This window comes from Manis javanica, chromosome 12 (genome assembly GCF_040802235.1).
Source record: "Manis javanica isolate MJ-LG chromosome 12, MJ_LKY, whole genome shotgun sequence".
Lineage (NCBI taxonomy): Eukaryota > Metazoa > Chordata > Mammalia > Pholidota > Manidae > Manis > Manis javanica.
The window spans coordinates 111,141,240-111,168,758 of NC_133167.1; the positions used below are offsets into that span (position 1 = coordinate 111,141,240).

General features: G+C 40.1%; 1 protein-coding gene across 7 annotated transcripts; it reads left to right on the forward strand.

Annotated features, from left to right (window-relative positions):
• The first annotated feature begins 648 nt into the window (after positions 1 to 648).
• ZNF596 (zinc finger protein 596) lies at positions 649 to 27,518 on the forward strand. Of its 7 annotated transcripts, XR_012124080.1 has the most exons (9): positions 654 to 778; positions 3,583 to 3,659; positions 11,112 to 11,193; positions 13,392 to 13,518; positions 15,121 to 15,216; positions 15,689 to 15,771; positions 16,219 to 20,972; positions 22,407 to 22,476; positions 23,524 to 24,859. XR_012124080.1 is itself a non-coding variant. In XM_073219259.1 (7 exons), exons 3-7 carry the CDS (start codon positions 11,182 to 11,184, stop codon positions 27,146 to 27,148), a joined length of 357 nt encoding a protein of 118 aa, XP_073075360.1. In that variant the 5' UTR covers positions 649 to 778; positions 3,583 to 3,659; positions 11,112 to 11,181; the 3' UTR covers positions 27,149 to 27,518. The 7 variants fall into 7 exon arrangements, 3 of the variants coding, with proteins under 3 accessions (XP_073075360.1, XP_073075357.1, XP_073075358.1); XR_012124078.1 differs by having other exon boundaries at positions 16,219 to 22,476; XR_012124081.1 differs by lacking the exon at positions 22,407 to 22,476.
• Position 27,519: the final 1 nt, after the last annotated feature.

Genomic DNA, 27,519 nt, shown 5'->3' on the forward strand with positions numbered 1-27,519 from the left:
TGTATCTCATCATGCTCCACATCCCATAGGTGATGTCTGGTCAGTAAGGACTGCCTTCAGCAAGACATCTGTTAGATCATTTTTCAGAATCTCCCTATCCCTGATAATTCCCCTGACTAATTTTCTATCCGTAGAAATTCACACTTCCCGTGCTGTGTCAGAGCTGAGCCAAAACTGTCTCACTGCTAAAATCCCACTGTAGTGGTCCCTGCGCTGAGTTCAGATAGCCCCAACCTTGATTAAGTCCTCCTTACTGTGTGTGATTTCAGATGGCTTTGGGGATACATGTAACAACAAATGTGAAAAGAAAATATATTTAGAAATTAATGAAAACTTATGGGATCCCTTCCACGCTTGTCCCCAGGATGCCGCTATCCCGAGCCCAGGAGCGTCCCTGAAACGGCTCTCCGAGTCCCCACTGAGCGCTCCCGTAAGCGACACCCCGCTGAGCGCTCGACCTGACCGGTCGGAGACTGCAGTGCCAGGACGGAGGGAGCGGCGCTGCCGCCCCGACACGGAGGGATTCGAGAACGTGCCAAAGCCCAGGATGGAGGTACGGCGGGCCGAAGACGGGACACCGGGAGCAACCTCCCTCCACCCGCCCCAAGACGCTCAGGCCCCGCCCACGACGCCCCGCCCCCTCAGAGGCGCCCCTGCGTTAGTACCGCCTCTGCGGACCACGTCCCCGTCTGCCTCCGCCACTCCCTAAGGCCCCGACCGCGTGCGTAATTTCCTGCTGAGCCGGAAGCGGGCTTCCAGGAACGAGGGTTCCCCTGTGGTGAGTACGCTCCTGGCCTTTGATGTTCAGTCCCGCTCTCCGCGGTCCCCTCCCGGCCCGGTCCGCTACCTCGGGCCCCCGGCCGCCCTGCGAACGTCCTGGGCCCCCCACCTTCCCATTCTGCCCGCGAGGAGCTCAGCGTCCCCCTGAGACGGTCAGGCTGGCGATCGCTGAGCCTCACTGTCCGAACCCGCCTGTTTCCGGGCAAAACCGTTCCGAGGCCTCTCCCGACCTCTCTGCCTTTCCTCTCTTCGCCGTGTCTAGCTCGGCTGCCCCGCGTCAGGTCCCCAGCAGGACGTCGCACCCTCCCCGGCCCTGGGATTCTGCAGACCCCAGTCCAGAGACCCCCTCGTTTTCCTCGTCCTGCAGTTCCTAGGACCTGCCCTTCGGGCCCCGCGTCAGGGCAGCCCCGGAGAGCCGGCGGGTAGGGGACCGGGCCTGGCCCGGGACACCCTGTGTTCGTCTGTTCCAAATCCTACTCCCTGGCTGCACCTGCCAGAGTGAGTGCGTTGCGTTCCCGACATCCCGCTGGAAGCCGTGCTTATGCAAGGCAGAGGGCAGTTTTACTTCCTTCCCTGTGGATGTCGCGTTGTGCCAGGGGAGAAAGCTAAAAGGGACAGAATAGGAGACCGAAGGAGTACGGGAGAGTGAGGGCTTTAAAAAGGGCAAAATAGAGGATGGGAAGTAGGTGTGTACAAAGGACTGGGAAACGCAGTGCGAGTGAAAAAGACAGTGACCCTGCAAGAAACAGTGGGCCAGAAGAAAATTGATGAGAGGTTGAACAGGGAGATGCACAAGGACAGAATAAGTGAGGTGACACTGACCAATAGTAGCAGTTGGGGCAATAGAAGTGTAGATTGTAAATTTATTAGATTCTCTTTTAAATATCCAAGTTACTTTCCTTTTTAAATGAACTGACTCACATTCAGTTATGAGGCCTCGGTGCTATTCCTGTCTTTATTATATACTGAAACCTCTTTGGTGCTTAGTAAATAATTTTACACTGTTTTATTGTTCACTTGGTAGGGTTATTGGTGATTTTTGTCTTCACAATCTATATCAAGTTCAAATAGGTAATCTGATACTCAGCAGCTTCCTTTCTTATGTGAGCTTTTATTCTAATGATCTGTGATGTAGTTTCCAACTAAATACTATGGTAATTTCAAATTCCTTTTGTCGTTTTTAAAAATAATATATTGAAGGAATACTCCTGGAACTTTGTTCTAACAATTCATTTGTTCGTGATGAATATATTACTCAGAACTACTTCCATAGCTGACCTTTTCTGGTTTTCATTCCCAGTACTTAGGTCTTCTTAATGTTACAGTTTCTGATGTATATGGGTAGGGCTTTGGAAAAAAGAAGTTAAATGCTTTTAGTCAGTATGAGTAAAAACTACAAAGAGAAGTTGCTCTTGCAGAAAATGAAGTATGGTCTGGAATCTTGGGTGGCATGGATGAGAAGTACAAGCCTTGCCACTGTCCAGTCCAAGCCAATCCATTCCTGTGAGGCCAGTGATGAATAATCTCTACTGGCCTGGCTTGTTCACAATTCTGCCTCCCCCAAAACAAACACGCAGAGTCACAAGAGAGCTGGATAGGGAAAGGCCAAGACCGAGAATTTTTAAACTATGAAACAACAAAGGTATCTCTCCTTGAAGAGGTGGCACTTGGCTCTGAGATGAGAGCTTAGAGTAAAAACAATGTGGTTTGTGTGTTAAGGAATGGGAGAGAGTTAGGGAAGTTCAGGAACAGGAGAAAAAGAAGAGCTCTGCATGGTGTTCCTGTGCTCAGCAGGTAGTAGAAGACACTTTGAGTATTGTCACTGGAAGGGGAGGGTCACACCAACTCTTTCCCATAACTCACTTGTGGCATGTGGGCTTAAACAGGATAGAAGGGTGGTAGGAAGGAAATGGCAGACAGACCCACCTTTTCATCTCCATGTAGAAGCTAATGGTCCCTTTTTTCCAATAGTTCAGGAGGACCATCTTTTTCATGTATTGAATTACTCTCCTGTGTGTTTTGAGGCAAAGGAAGTGGTTAAGCTATTCAGAGACATGAAAGGCACATTCTCAACACTGATGAGTGACTTCTCAAGACTGATCTTGCTGAGAAAGATGCTCATAGAGAAGGAAGATAAGTCAGGAATGGCTCATTCTCTGGAAGAAGTCATATGTTAATAGTTCTGTCCTATCCTTCCTGAAATGCTATTTTTAGGACATGCCAATTTCTGACTCTGAAGTATGCTGCCTAACACATTTTCTCATTCACCCACAGCCTTCCCTCAGTACTCCCCCATCTTCATACCAAGTCCATTTTACTGTAAGCCAGGAACATGGGACTTGTGAGGTGGCCCCATTTGGAGGATAATGATGAGAAATGCCTCATTCCCATACATGAGACATAGAGGAGAATTGGGCAACGTGGTGGCTATGAGGTTTGCCCATAGGGAGTATGTAGGGACCAGATCTGGATGTACTGTGAGCTCTTTCTATACCAACATTAAAGAAACTACACACATTAGTGAATTGATGTCAGGAATACCTTAAAAATCCTGGGGAAAAAAAATCAATAAAGGGAAATTTGTTCTACTTGATTGTACAATGCATTTGAGGCTTAAAGTGAAACTGTAATTGGCCTAAAAATATTAATGATTTGCAATAGAATGGAGAGATTATAAACTGGTAACCATAACAAAGTAAGGCAGCATTCTATCCACATGATTAGTGTATTTTTTATTCTGTAATTGGTTAAAAATGGGATCAACCTACATGTCTAACAGAAAGGTTTTTAAATTGTTCACAGCACATCAGTCCGAAGGAAACCTTGGTGTTCATGGATTCGTAAAGAATCACCTTCTCTGCAGAGTTGCTCAACTTTGGGTAAGTTGGCGTTTGAATACTGGGACAGGAGATGATGCATTTCATATTGTAATAAACTCTGGCAAAATCCCCCCTGATCTGCAGAGAAATCCTCCTCTACCATCAGCACATGAGATTTCCCCCCTACATTAACCAGCACTCAAGTGTGTGTGTGTGTGTGTATTTGTTGGTTTGCATTACAGGAAAACTCCTTGTTTTTATTTCCATTTCACTAATAACTTAAGAGACTGAATAAATTTTATTCTTCAAAAACATGCCTATGTAAAATTAATATTACTACTTGACTCCTTTTTGATATGTATTTAGATGCTATTTTATATTTTATGGTTTGATAACATACACTTTGGTCTTAGGATGTTTATGTTCTGAAACCAAAATCCTTTCTTCATGCCCTTTGCTTTTTTCCTTTTGAAGGTGTCACCTATTTTATATTTTAAAGTATTATGTTCCATTCAGTACTAATATGTTTTAATACTGTTTGAACTATTTTATTTAATTAGAAAGTTTCAGATGTGTTCAGATGTAATTGGCCTTCTTCAATTTCTTTTCACAAATATTTCAGCTATATCCTCACCCCAAATCTAAACTAAACTGAGAAAAAATTGTCTTTTAGGATAATTCTCATTTTTTTCTATGTGGAATACTCCACATGACTTTTTAATTTGGGTTGCACCAAATCTCTGCTGTCACTGAGAGTTTTATATCACCATGTCCTCTAATATAAATATTTGATTCAACAGGCTTTATTTGTGTCATTGTTATGTTATCAGAAAGTTTTAGAATTTCTCTACATGGCTCTGAAATTTATTTCAAACAGGAGTCATAATATTTTTCTGTTTTAGGTCAAGACTTTTTTGTGTGTGTTTGCTTAATTTATAAATTATTGTTACCAAACAGAAAATACTGATTTCAGTTTATCAGGAATATTAATGAAATATCAAGATTTCAGTTTATTGAACACTTTTAAAGTATTCTTATTAGGTATTATAGTTAAAATGGACTGTCCTATTTTCTGCAGTTGGAATACTATCTTCTGTGAATAGCTGCAGTTCTAATTCTCTGACTCCACTTCTTTATTTCATCTCCTTTCCTCTCTTTTCTTGCTATTCTATGGATACCTCTCTTTTCAGGCATTCTTTGCATTGGTGAATGGCATCAGTCCTGGCCAGCCCCCTCTTCTCAGCCTTACTTGTAATGGAACTGCTTTGTTTACTGCTAAATACATTCACTGAGATTTTCTTGAATAACAGCAATTATTCCCCCATTTCTCATGAATTTTAAAGGTTTTCAATTATTTTTAAAGATGAACTATTTTTCCAAGGGTCTCCTGAGGTGATCTAATTTTTTTGTATATCAAAAATTAATATATGATCATTCAGCCATAAGAAGAAAAGAAATCCTACCATTTGCAACAACATGGATGGAGCGAGAGGGTCTCATGGTCAGTGAAATATGCCAGGTGGAGAAAGACAAGTACCAGATGATTTCACTCATCTGTGGAGCATAAGAACAAAACAAAAACTGAAGGAACAAAACAGCAGAAGACTCACAGAACCCAAGAATAGACTAACGGTTGCCAAAGGGAAAGGGACTGGAGGTTGGGGTGGGTGGGAAGGGAGGGAGAGAGAAATAAGGGGCATTATGATTAGCACACATAACATAGGGAGGTGCATGGGGAAGGCAGTATAGCAAGAGAAGACAAGCAGTGACTCTATAGCATCTTACTACACTGATGGACGGCGACTGTAATGGGGTATGGGGTGGGGACTTGATAATGAGGGGAATCTAGTAACCACAATGTTGCTCATGTAATTTTATATTAATGATACCAAAGAAAAAAACACATGGCCCCAAGTATCCACTCATTTGAAGTTAGGAAGTGTGTAGAAAAAAAAAAATCAATATATGAAAGGAATATGCTCTCTAGTATCCAATTATCCCTTTCATTATTGCAAAAAATTCCTGTGCACAGTGTTGTATGAGTGCCTTAACATATTAACAGAACTGTAACGAATCCATTTTAGAGATACACCGTAATATACCATTTCTATATTAAAAATTGCTAATCAGATTATTCTTATTTGTGAGTGAATATTTTAAACATTTTCTTGGAATTTAATCAATTCATCCTACACATAAAAATTAATGAGAATAGATAGACTTTTTCCAATTTTTTCTTATAAATGATTGCTTTTAATGAATAGGTGGTCTGTTTTAATTATCAGTGTTATTTTCTTACAAGTCCTTTTTAATTCCTTAATTTCACTCAAAAATTTTTTTCTGTCAAATCTTCAATCACTTATTTAATCTTTTCTTCTTTTAACTTGTATTAATACTGGTTTTACTCATGAAAATTTGAAATGTCAAAACACCTTGACCCTAACTTTCAAGCAGAGGCTTTAAATTTGGAGCAATTCTTGGTACAAACCTCTTCCTCTCCCTCAGTACAGTTGATTGCAATTAATCATCAGTGTATTTGATTTATCAGAAAGTGCTCTTTCCACCACATGGAACTTTCTTACCTTTTCTCTCTCTCAACCTCTAATTATCCAGCACTGATTTCCAGGATACTTCCTAGTTCAATTTCCTTCTGAAATTTTTTAAGTAAATTGAACAGACATCAAGAAGACCTTCTTTTCATTGTGCCCAAACCAAATATAAAATTTCTTTGCTAACTTGTCTGTAGGTTTATATAGTAACACAGCATTGCACTTGATATTTATTTCCTTCTAGATTAGATTTCAAATGCACTAAGAGAAGGAAATGAAGTCTTAGTGACATACCCAGCCTTTAGCACTAAGTCTGACTGTGTATGCTTGACAATACCTGAGATATTACAATGATAATTATTTTGATTGTACTTCCTTTTCTTTTTCTCTCATATCCCTCCACCTCCCACACCAGTTTCACTAACTACACCCTATGCCATACAACCAATTCTCAAAATTAATCAACCTTCTTCATCACTTCACTCCATTCTTCATCAAAAGGCTCATTTGCAAACACGAATTTATTCACGAATTTATTCCTGTCACTCTCTTGCTTTCAATTCTCCAGTGGATTCCACCAGCTTTAGAAGATAACCAGCCCAGTTCCAGTGATCTTAATGCCCTGAGATCTCTGGGCCATCAACCCTCTCCAGTTCACCCTTTCATTCGGCTGCCTTCCAGTGTATTTGCTTCCTGTGGCAGAGCAGGTTCTGCAGTGTATCTGGGACGCTACATTGGTTCATTTAGTTGGATAATTCCAACTATGCAAAACTTTCTAAGGTTTTTTTCCAGCTTAAATTTTAAGGTCTCAGATAAATTACAGGGGTATTTCAAGAGTGCTTTCCCTCCACATACTTCAGTACATGTATCCTAGTTGTTTCTTTAGTATCCTCTAAACTAGACTTTTAACTCCACAACAGCAGCTGATCTTCCTGTTTTATTCATTGTTATAATTTGACCCCCTGGTATAATTTTGCCTCATATATTCCTTTATGACAAAAGGAGAATTTTACTTCCCTCAAGAATGTTGCAGGAGATAGGTTGTGTAGACATAAGACAACATCAGAGATACATGAAAACAAGAATTGATAATGAAAACAATTTTTTTACTTTCAGAAGAGTATAAATTTTAAAAATATATCAAATATTCTTATGGAATCAAATGCATATACCCAAAATGAAAATGTATTGCTTGATTTTTCTTCAGAAATAACATATCTTTCTATAAAGAAACATCTTGATACTTTAAAATTTTAAATTTCTTTTTTAACATTTTAAAAATGCCTATTTGACACAGAAATTACAATTATGGTTGTCAGGGGCAGAGGGGAAGGAGGAATGGGGAGTTAGTGTTTAATGGGTACAAAGTTTAAGTTTTATAAGATGAAAAGAGTTCCAGAGATGGATGGTAGAGATGGATGCACAACATTGTGAGTGTATTTAACACCAGTGAACTGTAGACTTAGAAATGGTTTTGGGTCTGGGAACCTGAAAGGAGTTGTATTATTACAAAGAGATAATGCCCTTAATTTCATCTACTTTATTAGCCTAATGAGAAGGAAAATATTTCCTTGAAGAGGCATATCTTTATAGGTTTATCTGGCTTGGAAACAGAGTTAACCAGATTCATCGTTTGAAGCATGACATTGATGAAGTTATCAACTACTTTAAAAGAGAGTTCAACATCAAAATGATGTGTTTTCTGAGAGAGAAAGAAGCTCTGAATTCTGGAATGCTGTGCCAGCATCCTCAAATATTTGGCTCCATTGGATTTGCCATCTATGTTCTGATGAATACTAGAGATCATTTTCACCAGGAGGGTTAGACCTTCAGTTTGTAAATGGGTTTTTGTGAAGGGAAGCATTCATTGTGGTAGGAGTTCAGTGATGGAATCTGAGAAATTGACATTTAAACTGAAATTGAAGGACGTAAGTATGTGCTAAATAAGCAATGCTAAATTGTGTTTCAGTGTTGAGAGACCTTACAGAATGCCAAACCTTAGATGTCTGGTGAAGACATTAAGAAAGTTAAAGGCTAGGTACAGAATGACATTTGGGGGAGTGAGAGGCAATGTCCTGAGATACATTTCAAGTCTGAAAACAGATGAGAGCTCAGAAATGGAATTCACACAGGACTTTTGTCACTTTCAATTTGGAAAATGTAATGGAAGAATTTAAAGCAACTAAATAAATGTGTGAGCATACCAGGGCAGTGTACTTTCATGAAGAAAGTTGAAGTCATAGGGTGGAGTCCTAAAATCTTCCCACAGTATTGTTTCAGGAGTTCTTGGCAAGTGATAATGAATTGGAATGAGGAGATAAGTTGGCATTCCATTAGTAGACTGAGATATCAGAGAAACCTAGGAAAAAGTATGTCCCCTAGGAACATAAGGAAAAGTTTCCCTAGGAAAAAGCATGTAACAATTATTTAGTCCCAAATAAAAGCCTGAGGCACAAACATTAAACTTACTCATGCAGATATCACTGGTGATGTTAGTAAGTCAAATGGCGAGTGGGATGTGAGCTCCAGCTTACAAGTGGATTATAAAGGCAGGAACAGGAGAGAAAGAGCTTGTGTCTCTTTCCTACATACAGCAATAGTATTACACAGCAGTATAACTCCTTTTTGGTTCTCAGAACCAATTCCAAGGTGTGTGTGTATGGAAGTGGGTCTCCCCATGCATGATGCCAAGCAATTCTCACTCAGTTCTGATGCTGTCTGCCAGGAGACAGCAACAGATTCCCCAGGTTAAGGGCTCCATCCTGCAAGACTGCCCTCCACCCCCAACTCCAGATGCTAGTCACAAGCCCCAGGCAGATTAGAGGTTCGATTAATGTGCTAGAGGGTCTTACAGAACTCAAAAACAGCATTTACCAGTTTAAAGAAAGATACTGTAAAAGATACAAGTTAACAGCCATTTAAAGAGAGACATAGGGAAAGCTTACTACCTTATGAGGATTGTTGGACATGATAGCAGTACTGTAACACACATACTCATGCTCTTTCTTTATGCATGAGAAAATAAGGGATAAATTAGCAAGATGGGTGCCATTGTTGCCTCCTTTTGGGTTCCTGAACTACCCAGTTCCTGAGTGTGTGTGTGTGTGTGTGTGTGTGTGTAAGGGAGTCTTCCCATGCACAGCACCAAGCGATTCTTGAACACCAAGGTGTCTGAGAACTCAATTCTGATCCCAAATAGAGGAGCTTCCATCATCCTGGAGCTTTGGGTCTGGCTCAATGGCACATGGAAGATTCCTTGTTCCCTAAGCTTGTAAGCTCTTTCTGATAGAAAATGGGGTCTGAGGGAGGGAGACAGGCAGAGGGAGTTCAAGTTCAGAGGATGTTTAACTTTCAGCTTGGAGGAGATGTGTTTAAATGAGAGGATGCATTTTGACGAGAGGGAGAGGCTGCTGGTAGGAGATAACACATTTTAATCATGGAACAGGCAGGTATGGAGTCACCTTCTTTTGAGTTCTTGATCAGATGTGATAAATACTCTGAAGGACATAAATAATGTTAGTGTTGGTAAGTATCTATTGAAATGAGTAAGGGAATTAAACGGAGCAATAAAAATGATAGTCGAAGATTGATGTCTAGGAACTCAAGGCAGTGGTACCTGTGTGGTAGAAACCATGGGCAAAAGATTACATTTTTTGAAAATACAAAGAGAATATATTCCAAAAACAGTGTGGGGCCTCTGATTATTAATGTTAGAGGTACTGTTACCAGTAAAAATGTAAGTATGAAGTGTAACTCTTAAAAGACTTTGACATTAGGAGGCAGGAAGAAGAAAATTCAAATTTTAGCTGTGTCACTTTATGCTGTGTGCTTCAATGCATTGTTATGCTTGTGTAAACTTCTGATCATGTCATTTATTAAGTTAATATGTGAACCGTAGTCAACAGAATTACTTTCAGAAATGAGTAAGCAAACACATGTAAATTTCCAAGTACAGAGTTAGATTTAATACAAGTATTTCTTTTGTTAACATCAGGTACAAATGGGTGAGTTAAACCTTGTATTTATTACTCACTGTCATCATTTCTCCATGAAATACATTTAACTATTAATGATTTGGGGGGAAGGAATTGCAGTTTATAAATGCTCTCACAGAGACACACACATAATGCATTCATGAAAGTTGCAGCTAATGATAAAAGACAGGATTTCAGCTACCACTTTTCTAAAATATATGGAACAACTAAATTTGCTCCTAAGTCATTTTATTCTGTAATTTCCGAGCTTACTACCTTATGAGGATTGTTGGACATGATAGCAGTACTGTAACACACATACTCATGCTCTTGCTTTATGCATGAGAAAATAAGGGATAAATTAGCAAGATGGGTGCCATTGTTGCCTCCAAATGAAATGTCACTGAATATAAAATTTATTCTTAATTATCTAGGTTCATGTCTATATTAATGCAGAAAAAAACCTAAAAGTCAGTGCTGTGGGGATGTTATTGCTGGAAACCCTATGTAGATGTGGCAAATTGACTTAAGGTTTTTCCAGAGGGCCAAATGCAGGGGAGAGTAGGAATGGATAGACACACCACAAACAGATTGGATTGGAAAAACTATGCACAACCTAATACTTAAACCTGTGAAATTCCATGTTGATTTCTGGAGGTGGAGACACATGGCATGAGTCAGGGAGCCCTGTGGTTTGGGATCAGAAGGGAACTGGATACTTCTGAACTCCATGGGTTATTTTGCATACTAAAATGAATGTTTTTCACATTCTTCTCTCTAAATTGAGGGTATTTGTATCTTCTTTTCAAGCAACAAGTCATACTTCTTAACTTTTGACACTGGTAGAGGGGAGCTCTCTCCCCTGTTTCTCTTAGAGCATATAGGATATATCTGTTGGTTGGATATTTGGGGCTACTTTCAAGTTAAGGATTGGGTGTTCTGGAGATTGTGGGCAACTGGAGTCTCATAGCATCTTTCTCCTTCCTCAGCCTCTCTCCTGTGGCTTGGATCATGTGTGAGTGAAAACCTAGGAGACAGTTGCCAGCTGAGCTAGTCACAATGGAATTGCATGTGAGTAGGGAATTACTCTTTCTACTGAAATTGCATTGCCTGTGTATGCAAATATCTCTGCAATAGACATTCATGTTCTAAGTGCAGTCAGGATCTTTTCAAGGATCTGAGCTTCACCTAAGTATTCCCAGAACTCTGGAATGGTCATGTTGAGTCAGTGATTCATCAAGTGATCTCCTCAGCATCATACTAAGATATTCCAGCATCCTTTAGTGCTAGTATAGACAGAAGAGATGAGAAAGTTTTTCTTTTTCACATCCATTCCATAGTTGGCATAGTTTGCCAAAAAAAACCCCTACTGATTTACCATTTTATTGACTGTAATGGGTTTAGGACTGCAGTGAGAGGTGGTGATAAAGATGAGTAAGGAGCAAAACATAATAGCCCAGTAGGGAGACAGATGTCTCTTCCCATGAGCTCAGTTACTCTGCCATTAGAGGTGCTGGGAGAACTGCTGTTTAGTGCTCATGGGAAATGATTGATGCTTATGCCAGACAAGGCCATGGGGATTCATCCATTTTTTTCTGATTTTAACCCTCTAAAGTTCTGATAGAATATATTTCTACTTTTTGAAAACTTCTACAGAACTAAAGTAAAATTCTCATTATTTTCTGATTCCCAAATGATAAACTTTCTGTCTTTGTAATTTCCCCTTTTGTTCAAATTTTATAAGAGTAAACAATGTATAGGGAGTATTGTTTCCTTAACTTGGGCTGCAAATCAGAGCATAGGACGTAGAGTTAAACAAGGCTCTGGGGAAATGTCTGATGATCTAACGAGGCCAGACCAGCCAGGTAGCTTTAGGTGTACTTGAACAGAGATGAGACGAAGAAACAAAAGAGTCAGTGATGACTGATATTTGGAGGCTCCAGAAAATTGGGAAAAGGAGGCCTCAGACCAGAGGAAGGGTCAGAATTATTCTGCCCTTTAGTAAGGAAGTCCTTGGGTACCTCGCTTGTCTGCTGAACAATTTGTCCTGTGCTTTATAATGAACACCTCAGCTGTGTAAAGATGAAAGGCCACACTGTGGATCATATTCCTGTATGAATTCTGTTCAGTTTGCAGAATTCTGAACATTGCTTCAATATTCTATGCCATTTAATGCATAATAAACCTTTAAGCAGTGTTTAAGAAATTTTTTTATCATGGTACAGTAACTCCTTTTGGGTTCCTGAACTACCCAGTTACAGAGTGTGTGTGTGTGTGTGTGTGTGTAAGGGAGTCTTCCCATGCACAACACCAAGCGATTCTTGAACACCAAGGTGTCTGAGAACTCAATTCTGATGCTACCTGCCCAGAGACCAGATTACCCAGGTTAAGGGTTCTAGGAGTCCTACAAGACTGCCCTCTGTACCCTACTCCAGATGCTGGTCAGAAGCCCCAGGCAGTTCCCTGTGCTACAGATCGGAGGTTCCAACAACTTCCCCCTTAGGTTCGATTAATGTGCCATAGTAGCTAGCAGAACCCAGGAAAAGCACTTTTACCAGTTAAATGAAACATAGTGTAAAGGATAGAAGTTAACAGTCAGATGAAGAGAGACATAGGGCAAGGTTACCAATAAAGGAGCTTCTTTCCTCACAGACATTGGGGCCTGGCCTGGTTGCACGGCTTTCTGGTTCCCCAAGCATGGAGGCTCCAACAGAGAAGAAGGATCCAAGAGAGAGAGAGCATCTTCTCATGGGGGTTTTGTGAGGGCTTCACTGCATAGTCATGATTGACTAAATCACTGGCTATTGGCTGATTCAACCTCTAGCCCTGCCCTTGGGTGGGGTTTAGAAGTCTCATTAACTTGACAAGACACCCATTTCACCTGAAGGCTCTGAAGTGTTTGCTAGAACTGTGCGTGAAGACTGAATATGCCTGGGAAATATATATTTGGTCATCGGAATAATCAAAAATATATTTCTTATAACTCATATCACAGAAATGTTTGCCAAATAGGTAATACTTTACACATTTCCTCATTGGATCTTTCAGAACTCATAACAGGTTATTAAACCATTTCATTGATGAGGGGACTGAGGTCATAAAGGAAAAAAATCTAACCATAGTTTGGTTACAGAGTGGCAGATCAAGGATACTGCATCCTTGTGATGAGTCCATGGACTTCAAATTGGTGGGAAAAAGTTTTACTACAAGCTTTCTGTACACTCAGCCACCTCTTAGTTAGTGCTGTTGCCTGTACCATCATGTTTTAGGAATCAGTGACCTTTGAGGATGTGGCTGTAGACTTCAGCCAAGAAGAGTGGACCCTGCTGGACATGTCCCAGAGAAAACTATTTAGAGATGTGATGCTGGAGAACATCAGTCATCTGGTTTCAATTGGTGAGTCTCCTTTTTATTACATATGTATATATTCATTCATTCACTCAGCAACTATGTAGGAAAGCTTTCCCATTTCTCACTCCAATTTGTGTCGATTCTATCATAAATCTCCCAAATGCCTTATGGCAGTTCTATTTTTTTCTTATATTTCATTTGTCATCCCACTAGACTGTAATCTTCCTGACACAATTTCATGTCTGTCTTGCTACTTAATCTCCTATGCTCAAACAGTGATGGAAACTTATGTTTTTGACTTGGTAATTTTTTTTAAGTAATTTTTTTGCTTCAGGTATTGTGGTTAGATCACACTACACTATTAAAAACAACACACACAGTTTTCCATATGGAACCTAGAATTTTCTGGTGAAAGTTATATTTATTAGATTCTTTCTGGATATAATTTTTAAACAGTATGAAAATTTATATTATCACTAGAGTCCCACTCCTCTGACACCAAATGCAATGGTGTTTTCCCTACACACACACACACACACATATAAAAAATATTATACACAGCATTAATAGTAGTATAACTCCATTCAAGTTCCTGGACCTGATTCCAACGTGTTTAGGAATGTGGGAGGGGGTCTTCCCACATATACTAACACCAAGCAATTCTCAAAGTCCAGCAGGGTGTCGGAGAACTCAAATCAGTTCTGATTTTATCTGCCCAGAAACAGCACCAGATTCCCCAGGTTAAGAACTCCATCCTACAAGACTACCCTCTACTTCCCCACTCCAGATGCTGGTCTCAAGCTCCAGGAAGTTAGAACCTATGCTGCTGACCTACTGGCTACCCAAGACCTCCATTTTAGGTTCAATTAGTTTGCTAGAATGGCTCACAGAACTCAGGAAAACACTTAGGTTTACCAGTTTAATAAAGTATACCTTAAAGGATACAAGTTAAGAGCCAGATGAAGAGAGACATAGGGCAAGGTCCCAAATAAAGGAGCTTCTATCCTCATAGAGCTTGGAGCCTGGTTTGGTGGCATGTGGAGGCACTCTAGTTCCTCAAGCATAGAAGCTCTCTCTGACCAAGAAGTAGGATCCAACTGAGTAGAGCAGAGAGAGAGCAAAAAGCTCCTCTCAGGTATTTTTGTGGGGGCCTCATTGCATAGTCATAAGTGACTAAATTATTGGCCATTGGCTGATTTGGCATTCAGCCCCTGTGCTTGGGTGGGGTCCAAAAGTCTCTCATTAACGTTACAGAATACCCATTTCACCTTTAAGACTGCAGTGTTTTCAGAAGCTGTGGAAGCAGACCATACCTGGGAAATACATATTTGATCACATGAATGACCAAGTACCATATTTCTTACGACTCATTATATTGCACTCATTAAATCAAAGTGTCGAAGATTCTGTAGTCTGTCCCTTAACTTGGACATGGGCATCATCATTGACAGGTCCTTAATGTCTTTGGGAACAAATTCAGGAGCTGTCCTTTTGCTGGTGAAGGAACATCCATGTTTTCTATGTCCTCTTCCCTGTGCTGACCTTTAGAGGTTATCTTACTCTTCCTCATTAGTCAGCCCTACGTTGATAATTGTGTACTGTTAGAGGCACAGAACTCAAAATGCATTTATCTTTTTCTGTAAACAGGCAAACAACTCTATAGATCAGATGTGAGTTCCCATTTGGATCAAGAAGAGCAACTTTCAAGAGAAGGGATTGGTTTTCTACAAAGCCACAGCCAAGGTGAGCTTCAAGCAGAGCCTAGTCAGTGAGTAGGCCCTAAGAAGGATCAAAAGCAGATACCTAAGTTCTAATGTAGACAGTGTCATAGGCAAAAGTACTTCAGATGCTGTCATTTATCTTTGAAGGTATCAATTTCTATTCACGTGTTTTTCTGTCATTGTCTTTGGCTTTAGAGAAGATAATAGTCATGTATTTATTAGAGTTAAAATTTCACAAAATGTCCCTTGGTCCTATTCTATAAAAAATTTTCCCTCTTTATCTCCTCAGTTAGCAACCTCATTTTATTTTTCTCATATTTCATCCTGAAAATGTCAATTGTTGATGTCCTTTAATGTGTTTCTTCTACTTTCTATAATATTCTTTAGTCCTATGTCAATATTTGATACATACTCAAATGGGCATTAGATCTCTTCAACATTTTAATTCCCCAAATGCCATTCTATAGCTATTTATTTTTTTCCATTCATTTCAGATAGGGAAGATGATCTTAAAAAACTAGAAATTATATCCATGCAAGACATCTGCAGGAAGGACACATCCTTATTCAGCGTAATGGTAAGCTTCATGGATGTGAACCTGTTTTACCAAGTGAAGGCCTGGGGACTGAATAAGTTAGGTATTTGGCATGATTACCTGACTGTAATTAAAGTTGGGGGGAAAGGCTCTCATTGTGGAAAGTTTCAGTTAATTTGGTTTTAGGGAACCTGAAGTCAAAACCACAACCTGTGGTATTATAAACATCCAGTTGCATGATTATGGCAATGTGCCTAATCTTTGTAACATAATCATGTCTTAAAAGTGAATCACTTATCTCTGCAGTTGGGATTCTACAAAAGGAAACTCTATGCTGCTAGAGAGTAATATTTCATGTAACTAACATATGAATCCTTTAGCTGGAGTCTATCACTGAATGATTACTCTAGAATTTATATGTAGAGAAATAAATGAAGGAATGAGTAAATGTGAGCAAACTTGTAAGTCTCTCATTTTCTTTCAAAACAGAAATCTCACAATCAAGAGGATCTTTTTGAATATAATGATTTGGGAGAAAATTTTACTAAAATCTTAACATTGACTCAATATGTAATACCTCCAATGAGAAGGAAACCCTATATCAGCCAAGAATTTAGAAAAGACACCAGTTACTTGTCATCCTTTAGTCTACATAAGCACATTCATGCTAGAAGTAAATCACATGAATATCATCGTGGGAATGCCTATATTCAGAACTCTGCCCTTAGACAAACCAATGATACTCTAACTGAAGAAAAAACATTAGAATGCCATGTATGTGGGAAACCGTTCAGTAAAAACTCTAACCTTAGACGACATGAGATGATTCACACTGGAGTGAAACCACATGAGTGTTGTCTATGTGGGAAGGCTTTCACTCACTGTTCTGATCTTAGAAAACATGAGAGGATTCACACTGGAGAGAAATCATATACGTGTCATCTGTGTGGGAAAGCCTTCAGTAAAAGTTACAACCTTAGGCGACATGAGATGATTCACACTAGAGAAAAGCCACATGGATGTCTTCTGTGTGGAAAAGTCTTCATTCATTGTTCGGACCTTAGAAAACATGAAAGAACTCACTTTGGAGAGAAACCATATGTATGCCATGTATGTGGTAAGACATTCAGTAAAACTTCTTACCTTAGACAACATGAGAGAACTCACAATGGAGAGAAACCTTATGAATGTCATGTATGTGGGAAGGCCTTCACTCACTGTTCTCACCTTAGAAAACATGAGAGAACCCACACTGGAGAAAAACCATATGGATGTCATCTATGTGGAAAAGCCTTTACTGAATCTTCTGTTCTTCGACGACATGAGAGAACTCACACTGGAGAGAAGCCATATGAATGTCACCTGTGTTGGAAAGCATTCACTGATTCTTCTGTCCTTAAACGACATGAAAGAACTCACACTGGGGAGAAACCATATGAATGCCATCTATGTGGGAAGGCCTTCAACCATTCTTCTGTCCTTAGGCGCCATGAGAGAACTCACACTGGAGAAAAACCATATGAATGCAATATATGTGGTAAAGCCTTCAATAGGAATTATAACTTTAGACTCCATAAGAGAATTCACACTGGAGAGAAGCCTTATAAATGTTATGTATGTGGGAAAGCCTTCAGTAAGTATTTTAACCTCAGACAACATGGGAAAACACATGGTATAAAGATAATAAATGTGGAAGATTCACCACATGTAGCCTCAAACTATAAACACTCTTGAGGACTCGCACACTGAAGAAAAACTATATAGTTAATGTAGAAGAATCTTTATTTATCCTTGTTACTTAAACCAAACTCGAAGTGCAGACAATCTATATAGGTCATCTATATGACAAAACCTTTATAGAGTGGACTGATATAGTATATGACCTGGGAGGACTCAAACTTTAAAGGGAATGAATGTGGCAGACACAGCTCTGTTAAACAAAATGGAGAAACCATGTGTCAGGAAAAATACATGTCTATGATCAGTGTAATCAACTGACTTTATCCTCTAAATAAGTGAACTGCAGAAGAGAAATCGAAGATCTATAAACTGCAGTGTCGTTCAACTTAGCACCATGCTTGGTATGCAGAAGGGAATTCACTGTTGAGTTATTGCCATAACAAGACATAAGTGGAAAATAATCATTCCTAGGAGGAAAACAATGAATTTGTCAAAGGGCTTTGTTCAACAAGAACTAGGACATAAAGACTGAGGATATTTGGAGTATCCCCACTCCCAGAGTGCCTCATCTGCTAAGATTAATATATGTAATGACAGAGCACTGGCCCTCCTAGGGACAGGCAGAAAACACTTGACAATGAGAGAGCAGAAAAAAATCCAAGAAAATCTGATCTTGCCTATATTCTCTGATTACAACAGTCATGAATCCACAAATCACCAACTGGGAATGAGACAAGTCCCAGCCCCTGCCATATGCAAATGCAGAAGGCTAGGAGAGGAAAAGTTTGAGCTTCTTATCTGCTGGGATAAGAAGAGAAGGCCTTGTTCTTGGTGTTCACTAGAACATAACTAATATCCCTGTTTCACAAGTAGCAAAACTGAGAAAAGAGATGCTTATAATCTTTTTAGTTCATGTTTTCATAAGGGAGTATGGAATGCCCTTCTCAATCGCCCACTTTATTCCTGTGCTTTTGTTCGAAAAATTTGTATTGTTGCTGTAATTTCAAACTCATTTTGTTTTCTCTGCTTAAAATGTTAAACTCATCCACTAATGTCATGTACAGACCATACTTCCCCAACCCAGCACTATTGAAGTTCCCATTTTCTTCATGTTTCTTATAACTTTGTGTATGATATATAATAATTATTGTTACAAAGTTCTTTCCAACTCCAATATAAAGATATGTGTATGTTCATGTCTTTATTTTCCTATCAACTTTAGTGCTTTGACAAGATAACTCTCTTTTTATGTCAGACATTGTCTATAAATACGGTAGAGTCGGAGGTTGATGTTTTTTTTACCCAGAGAGGTTGACTGTTCTCTCAGGCAGATGGAGTGTAGACATAGCACTTTCTCCATTCAGGAACAGCCTGGGTTGCAGCTGTGATGTCAGTTACTCTGACTTTCATGCCTTTCAGGTCAGTATAAATTTATTGCAGGCATCTTTCAAAGTACCACAAACAGAATATAGTACACTGACATTGTTGCCTTGTCCTCAACTAATAACATATAGGGAAAAGCAGCCTAGTATTGGAGATTCTACATTTCAATCAGCCCATACCAGACCATGTATCCTGATATCCATCTGCTTGTTTTTATTCCCTGTTGTATCTTTTTTAAGTGGTTTTCACTGTTTCCCCAGATGTGGAAATAAGATCTCAACTTTCCTGATGAGGACTCATCCTTTTTTGTAATGTTAGTTCTTACAGTCTCTAGTTCCACAATTCTTTTAATTAAAAAAAAAAACAAAAAAATTTTTTTGATGAATCTTCTATTTTCTGTTTCTGTCTTGTCTCTACTAACACCTGGAAGCAGAAACACCAATGCTTTGCCTGGACAAATTTCCAGCTTACTTCTCCTCAGTCCAGAAGGCTATTTATTTCTTCTGTGACTAACCTCCCATGGAGTTAATTTTCAAAGGCTTCAGAAAAAAAATGCAGTGTGGAGGTAATAATCATATAATTGGGCTTCCCCTCTGTGACAGACTATGTCAACAAGTCCTGTGTAAATAGGCTCCACCCCAGGGCCTTTAACCAATTGCTTTGTGAATTTTCTTAAGGCTTATTGCTGTTAACCGATTGGTCCAACAAAAGCTAATCAGTCATAGCAGAAATGGAAGTGTTTTACCCTGTGTGATATAATGAATCGCAAGAAATACATACTTGGTCACTCATATGACCAAATAAATATGTTTCCAAGGTATAATTGGTCTTCATCTACAGTTCCTTAAAACACTGCAGTCTTAATGGTGAAACTGGTCTTTTGTCATGTTAAAGAGATGCTTTTGGACACCCCCCACCCAAGGGCAGGGGGTGGATGTTTAATCAACTAATGGCCAATAATTTAGTCACTCAGGACCAGGCAATGAAGCCCTTACAAAAACCCCTGGAAGAGCTTTTTGCTCTCTCAGCTCTGCTTGGTTGGGTCCCGCTTCTTTGTCAGAGCTTCTATGCTTGGGGAACAAGAATGCCTCCACATGCTGAAAGGGCAAGCTCCCAGATTCTATTTAAGCCAATTGGGACCTGGATCCTATTTCACCCAATCGGAGCTTCGTCTCTCCTCTCCAGTCAGCAAAGCGCTCACCCACCACCCTTAGACCCTGCCAGTTGACCAGAGCCACAACCTATCACCCCACCAACTGCCCCTAGATCCAGCCAATCAGCCAGAGCCATGACCATCACCCCACCAACTGCCCTAGAACCCCATAAAACCTTTGTTGTATTGAAACTTGCTTTCTTTCTCTGGCATCTTGCCACTGCATTGGTGTAGATGAGAGATTGAGCTCGAGCTAGCTTGAATAAAGGCTTTTTGCTTTTGCATCGGTGTTGGCTCCTTGGTGGTCTTCTGGGATTCGTGACTTTGGGCACAACATTTGGGGGCTCATCCGGGATCCCAGAGACCCCCAGGACTCCTGACCCGGAGGGCCCTGTGCTGCCTGGTGAATGCACTCAGTTATCTGTCTGTCCTTGTCTACCTGTGTCTCACTCTGTCTTTATCTGTGTCTCACTGTTTTTGTTCGTGAACAAGCCTGTATAAGCCTGCAGGAGCTCCAATCTGTATCTGGGTTGGCATTGACTTAGGCGGACGCGCTGGTGGGTCACCGACCAGGGGTCTTGGGAGACGTCCCTTGCTCCCGTCTGGAGGACGAGGTCCTCATCTGTGAGTAAAGTCGGCTGCCGCTGCAGTACAACAGGCCCTCAGCTTTCAGTTTTGCCTCCGCAGCTGCGGCAGATTCTTTTCTGTAGGTGCCTATTTGTTGTTTGTCGTGTTTGTCTTAGTCTTGTTGACAGAAGAAATGGGACAGATGCAGACGACCCCCTTGTCTCTCATGACAGACCATTTTTCTCAGACATTAGGGAGAGAGCTCACAATTTGAGCATGGACATCAGGAAGGGAAAATTTCATGTTTTCTGCACCTCCGAGAGGCCGTCCTTTAACGTTGGCTGGCTGCCGGAGGGAACATATAATCCAACCACTCTCTTACAGGTTAAAGATACCAGGGGAAGAGCTAACAACCTCAGTGTGGAAGTCCAGAAGGGTCGGTGGCAGACTTTTTGTTCTAGTGAGTAGCCAGTTTTCAATGTCGGATGGCTACCAGAGGGAACCTTATCATTATGTCTCAGTCTGTATGTTTGTGTGTCTAAGTGTGTAAATGAAAATATCTTTCTAACTCTGGATGGTATTAATGAAATTGATTTAAAGACAAGCGCTTGTGAAAATTGGGCATTCTAAAACTTCCAGAAAATTTGATAAAAAAATGTTAAGCATTAATGCTAATTTTGGTTTGCCTGAGGCGGGCATGTCATTGTAGTTATCAGCTGCCTAAGTTTACCTAAGGTCATTTAAGTCGATGTTATCTGCTAAATCTTTTAAGAATAAAATGCTTAAAGGCGTGGCTTTGTCTAATATTCAGTAAAGGTCTTGTAAGTAATCTAGCATAGTTGTTACGAATGAGTGAACTAAATGAGTGTGGCAAGTGAACACCTCTTAAATTGTGTGTTAGAGTGTGTATACCTACCTGCAGCCTGAGAATCTTTGTAGTAACCTAAAATCTTAAAGTTTTGCTAAGTTGATATACTTTATGTTTAGTGAGAGATTGTGCTACAAAGCTCATAGTTACAGAAATTATAAAATGTTCATAAATTTGTCAATCTAAAGAATGCTAGTGTAACAGTTTACAATAGTCTGCCTCTCAGTGTTCACTAGAAAGTAAGGTACCTAATGGTTTTAAGTTCTAATTAAAACTACTTAAAATAATACAGAAAACATTTCTGCATGCTAAAGAATGTGTCTTTTGATAATAGAAAGTAACTTTGTTCTAAAGTACAGCTGTTTATTTAGAGGGAGAACTCTAAATATAAGAAGAAGAAGGTTGTAGAAAGTTTTGGAAGAATTTAATATGGTCATGCTATATAAAATTAAAGCAAATGAGTCTCAGTATCAAGTACACAGCAAAATTAGAATTTTGTTTTCAGTTAAAAAGAGTTTTCTTAAACTGTTAGTCTGCCCTTAATGATGAAAGATTGCAAAAGGCTTTCTAATTGTTTTATCAAAGAAGTTTCCCATGCTTAAAGTCTCAATGAGTTGTCTCAGTATTTAAGAAAATGACATCTTAATATTAAAAAGACTAAAAGGTAAAGTTTGCTAACAACTGTGTAAACTTCTTCATTTGCCTTTGAGGTATTTTGTCATTCTGGTTAAATAGATAAGTATTGCTTCATAGCAACCTATAATACTATTTAAGCAAGTGCCAAATAAACTTTCTTCTGACAACTTCCCAAAATCAAATTCAAAAAGGTACTTTTACCTCTAGTTAACTCTGATATTTTCCAGAGGGCCCCTGGAACATGTCAGAGGAATTTTTTTTTTTCATTGGAGAAAGTATTTGACTAATTTGTCTTATTTATCTGATATATACTTACCTGCTTAATTACGTGGAAAGCACTGTCAAAGGGAATGATGCTAAACTTTGATACTGAATGTTTCTTTGTTACAGAAATATCCGAATTTCCTTATGTCTACTGTCTTGCAGTAAGCTCTCATCAGATCTTTAACCATTGTCATTTGTAAGTCTTTTGCCATGTATAGTCACTGTTTCATTACTCCTACACTAGTAAAGAACTAGATTTCAGCAGAACAGGTATTGGCTACATAGGATTAAGTGAACTAAGGAAGATGGTTTTGTGACTTTTTGTTTCAGATGTTGCTGATAAAGTGTTTCAAGCTTTTTTTCTTAAGCTGACAACAGTTTCATGAATGACAATACCTTTAGAAGCAGAATTGAAACATTTATCTTTCTCTCTACCTGACCCCTCAAGAATTTAAAAGCTTTCAGTATTTTTATGTTTCATGGCAGTATGTTTATTTGCATAAGTTCAATAAGAACCTGCTTTCCTTGTAAGAGGACCAATTAAAAACATATGTTATACTACCAAGGCTTTGACTGGAATGTCATACCTGAGAGACACGTGCATAAACTCAGATATGAACAGCTTTAAGGAACTAAGGTTGACTTTATAAAGCCAACAAAGCCCCTTGGAAGAACTGGCCTGGTACCTTGCTTACAGAGTTCCCAGCAGCCTTACCAGGTGAGTAAGGAAGGTCACTTCCTGGCAGGCACAGGAACCTCAAGAAGGGAGGAATTCACCCAAATCTACAGGTACTGCAGGCAAAACCTGATGGCAAGTCTGGCTTGGCTGTCTGGCCTCAAGAAGCCTTTAAAAGTTCAATCTGAAATTCCTTACAAAAAGTTCCAGCAAGGCACGTTTAAAAGATCCCATGTTATCAATTGCTCTTCTTGCTGCAGTTAGGCAAATAACCAAGCCAACTCTTAATTGTTTTCTTAATCCGGCTAATTCTAATAAAAATAAGGGTGATTTTAGAGAAAAGTGTTGTTTCAATAATGCTGTCTTATCTATACTAAATCCTAATATCCAGAATTCTAGTTTCCCCATAATACCTGACTATGATTCTCAGTTAGAGTCTTCATATTTCTAGTTCTCATATTCAGCCATGCATTCTTAATCTCATCAAGTTTGTCCTTCTAGAATAGAAAATCCAACTCCAGATGTTGCTACTTAACCTAATAACACAATTTGTTTTATCTTGCCTAGAATCCGTAAAACTGCAAATAGTAATAGAAATGAAACCCAGAATAGAAGTGCCAACCTTCTGAGGCCATCTCAACTGACCAGTGATGGAGACATAGCTGCACCCTTTACTTCACCGCCTCTCAGCACGAAGCAGCCAGAGTGGTCATCGCCCCTTTTCCCTAGCAGCAGCTAGGGTCTCCATCTGTAGAGGGGAGAATGAGACAGGGACCAGTGTTAGACAGAATAAGGTGAGAGCCTCTGGAGAAAGCAAGGCAGGATATTTGCAATCAGAGCAACGTAACTACATGCTGGAACCCCTCCCCCCCTCTACTAAAACTATGTTGAACATTAAGCTCTAGAATCATTCTTCAGTGAGATCAGTTAATGTTTCCCAGGTAAAGAAGAGTAGCACATGTTTTATTATGCTAATCATTTGTAATTGTGTATAAGATTCACTTTAGCATACTGAAAGGCCTATGTGCTGTCTTCCCTCCTCCAGATCTGACTAGGTAATTTTGCAAGCTGAGCAACTGACTTCGCATGCAGACCCAGATGTAGATGGCATAGTAAAAGGCAGGTTTCTTTAGCAAATAGACAATATCTCAGCCCACCTTAGAAGCTGGGCACACAGTCTTTTGATGTGCGCCTGAACCAAGGCGCCAGTGTCCCAGAGAGAAATCAAGGCAGGAAATTATCTTTAATATTCAAGGACCCCTTGCCATCCTACTCCTTTTACTAACCCTTGGGCCCTGTATCATCAACAGGCTGGTCCAGATTCTCAGAGACCACGTGGGGGCCGTCCAACTGATAGTCCTCCGTGCTCAATACAAGCCCCTAGTAATCTTGTTACCTTTAGACCATGTATCCTCAATAAACTGATAACTGTTATTAAAGATAGAATTAATACAGTTCAGCTAAATGTGCTAAGACAACAGTATCAGCCTTTATCTCCTTACAACTGCAAAACCTTATTAGACCCATGATTGGGTCCCTTCTTAGGATCCAGAGAAAGGGGGGAAATGAAAGGGCAAGCTCCCAGGTTCTATTTCAGCCAATTGGAACCCGGATCCTATTTCACCCAATTGGAGCTTGGTATTTCCTCTCCAGTCAGCAAAGAGCTCACCCACCACCCTTAGACCCTGCCAATTGACCAGAGCCATGACCTATCACCCCACCAACTACCCCTAGATCCAGTCAATCAGTCAGAGCCATGACCATCACCCCACCAACTGCCCTAGAACCCCAGAAAACCTTTGTAGTATTGAAACTCGCTCTCTTTCTCTGGCATCTTGCCACTGTGTTGGTGTAGATGAGAAATTGAGCTTGAGCTAGCTTGAATAAAGGCTCATTGCTTTTGCATTGGTGTTGGCTCCTTGGTGGTCTTCTGGGATTCGCGACGTTGGGCACAACAGTGCCACCAAACCACATCCCAAGCTCCACAAGGATAGAAGCTCCTTTATTTGGGACCTTGTCCTATGTCTCTTCATCTGGCCATTAACTTGTATCCTTCATTGTATTATTAAACTGGTAAACAGATGTTGTCCTGAGTTCTGTGAGCTGCTCTAGCAAATTAATCGAACCTAAAGGGGAGGTCGTGAGAACCCTCCATTCTGTAGCTGGTAGGACACAGGGAACTGCCTTGGGCTTGTGACCAGCATCTGGAGTGGGGCATGGAGGACAGTCTTGAAGGTTGGAGTCCTTAACCTGGGGAATCTGGTGCTGTCTCGGGCAAATAGCATCAGAACTGTGTTCTCCAACACTCAGGTGCTGTTTGAGAATTGCTTGGTATAAGTATGTGTGGGAAGACACCTTCCCACATATTTATACACACTGGTATCGGGTCCAGGTAACCGAATGGAGTTATACTACTATTACTGCTATGTATAATTTTAGTGTTATACATATATGTAGGGGAAAAGGACATCATTGAATTTAGTGTTGGATGAGTGGGAATGACACCCCGAAATATTCCAAACCAAAGAGTTATTTATCTCTACTTTGAACTTATAAAATACTTAAATTAGAATTTTGAAAACATCACTGTTCAAACAAAATTCTCAACTGACAATTTTAAATCACATTAAAATCTTAATGCTTTCTCATGGGAACCTGGCTTTATTATTTATACCTTCCTAATTAAAGTTTTCATAGAGTTTTTATCAGACACCTACATGCAGATCCTTTGTCTTCACCTGTCTCTTTTACCATGCTGCATTGTAAGGATGAACTCTGCTGGGTCCTGATGGAAACCACACATTTTGTTCCTATGACATGTGCCTAACTCTTCTTCTCAGCCCTGGGTTTCCATGTTGATGCCAAAGTGAGATAGCAAATTATCAAAGCATATGCAGGCACAGCCAAGTTTCCCTTGAATGACTGTCAGCAATTTTGTGAGGTCAGAGGGCATACGGTGATTATATATGTGTATGCATACAGGTGTGTTTCTTTGGTTTTTGTGTGACTTAGGTCATTAGGACATCTGACAGGATATGGTCAGTGTGGAAGGTCCATGTGTGACTGTCAGAACATATACATGTATTACAGGTTTTGTGTGTATTCATTTGGAGTGTATGTCTTTAATGGTTTGCATGTGATAAAAGGGCATTGGAACTGGAAGACAAGTGTGTGTGATCATTGTGTTTCAGAGGGTGTATGAGGTGAAAGCAGTGTTTACCTGGCACCAGTTCAATAGCCATCACACCTGGAGAACAAATAAGTCCAGCAAAGGCCCACAGGGTACTGCTTGCTCCATCCTCCACACATGGGTCCAGGGATCTTTAGAGATACTACAGTCCACATAGCCACCCATTATGCCAGCAGGGAGACCCACCCACATCACCCTGAGACATTCAGGATACTGGGTGTTGTGCTGCTGGGTTCCGCTTAATTCTGTTTCTAGCTAAAATTAATGGGAGACTGTCCCTGCCTGGCTTTTCTGCCTTTGGGCTCTGCACTCTCTCCTGTCCCAACTCTGTCAAATACCCATTCTGAAAGTGGACTACTCCCCTTCATCCCATCATCACTGTCAGCCCTTAAGGGCAGCCCACAGATTCCATGCCCTCCTCTGGTCCTAGTATTCTACTGTCTTCAGTGTGCTGAACAGACTGGCCTAGCTGAAACATGATTACAGGTACAATGCATCCCATCCCTGAACATTTGCAGAGAGAATAAAGGGAGCATATGCTTAGTTGGAAACTTTTGTTCATAGCTCACTTAAGTTAAAGAGCAAATACAGAGTAAAGAAAATCTTCATTAGACAAACTGGCCAAACAAGATTCTGAGTGTAATACAAAATGAATTGTCAATATCCTTGCCAAGTGCACACTGAAATAATGTAAAACTATTTACTAAACTCCAAAGAACAATCTCAATATAAAGAGTGGAAAATTATTGACACCTCATAATTTACACAGTAAATTTAAAAAAGAAATTAAGGCAACACTAATGAATTCTTCCAATCTATTCCTGTTGTAATTAACCCCCACCCACACCTCACCCCTGCTTCCTATTCTGTATACTCTGACCATCTGCTGCTAATCTTATTTTGTCTATTTTCCCTGAACTCACTACTTCTCACCTAAGTTACTCTCTCTTCTTGTCTTTACAGGTCCCTGGGACCAAGGCACTCCTCCACCTTCTCCATTAGCCCTCATTTCTCAAGGACCCTTCCTGTCTCAGTCGGCCACCCCAGCTCTCCCTCTGCCTCTTTCCGCTCAATGACTCCCCACCTCCACACTTGTTGCAGTCGTGGCCCTCGAAAATGAGAAACAAAGTCAGAATGAAGTTTAGTGCAGAGGGCTTAGACTTCCTTTGGAGACTAAGCACTGAGTCAGTGTGCCCCTGCATCTTTATTAGGTTACAACGAGCAGTGAAACGATCATTGGTTAATAGTTATTGAATGTACTTTCTCAATGAATCAACCAACTGTGAACTAGATATGTTTTTTATGTCCTTATTGTGTCATGTCAAGTCATCCGGTTATGTGAGTTTCACAGCATGTTCTTTGTCTGGGTTTGC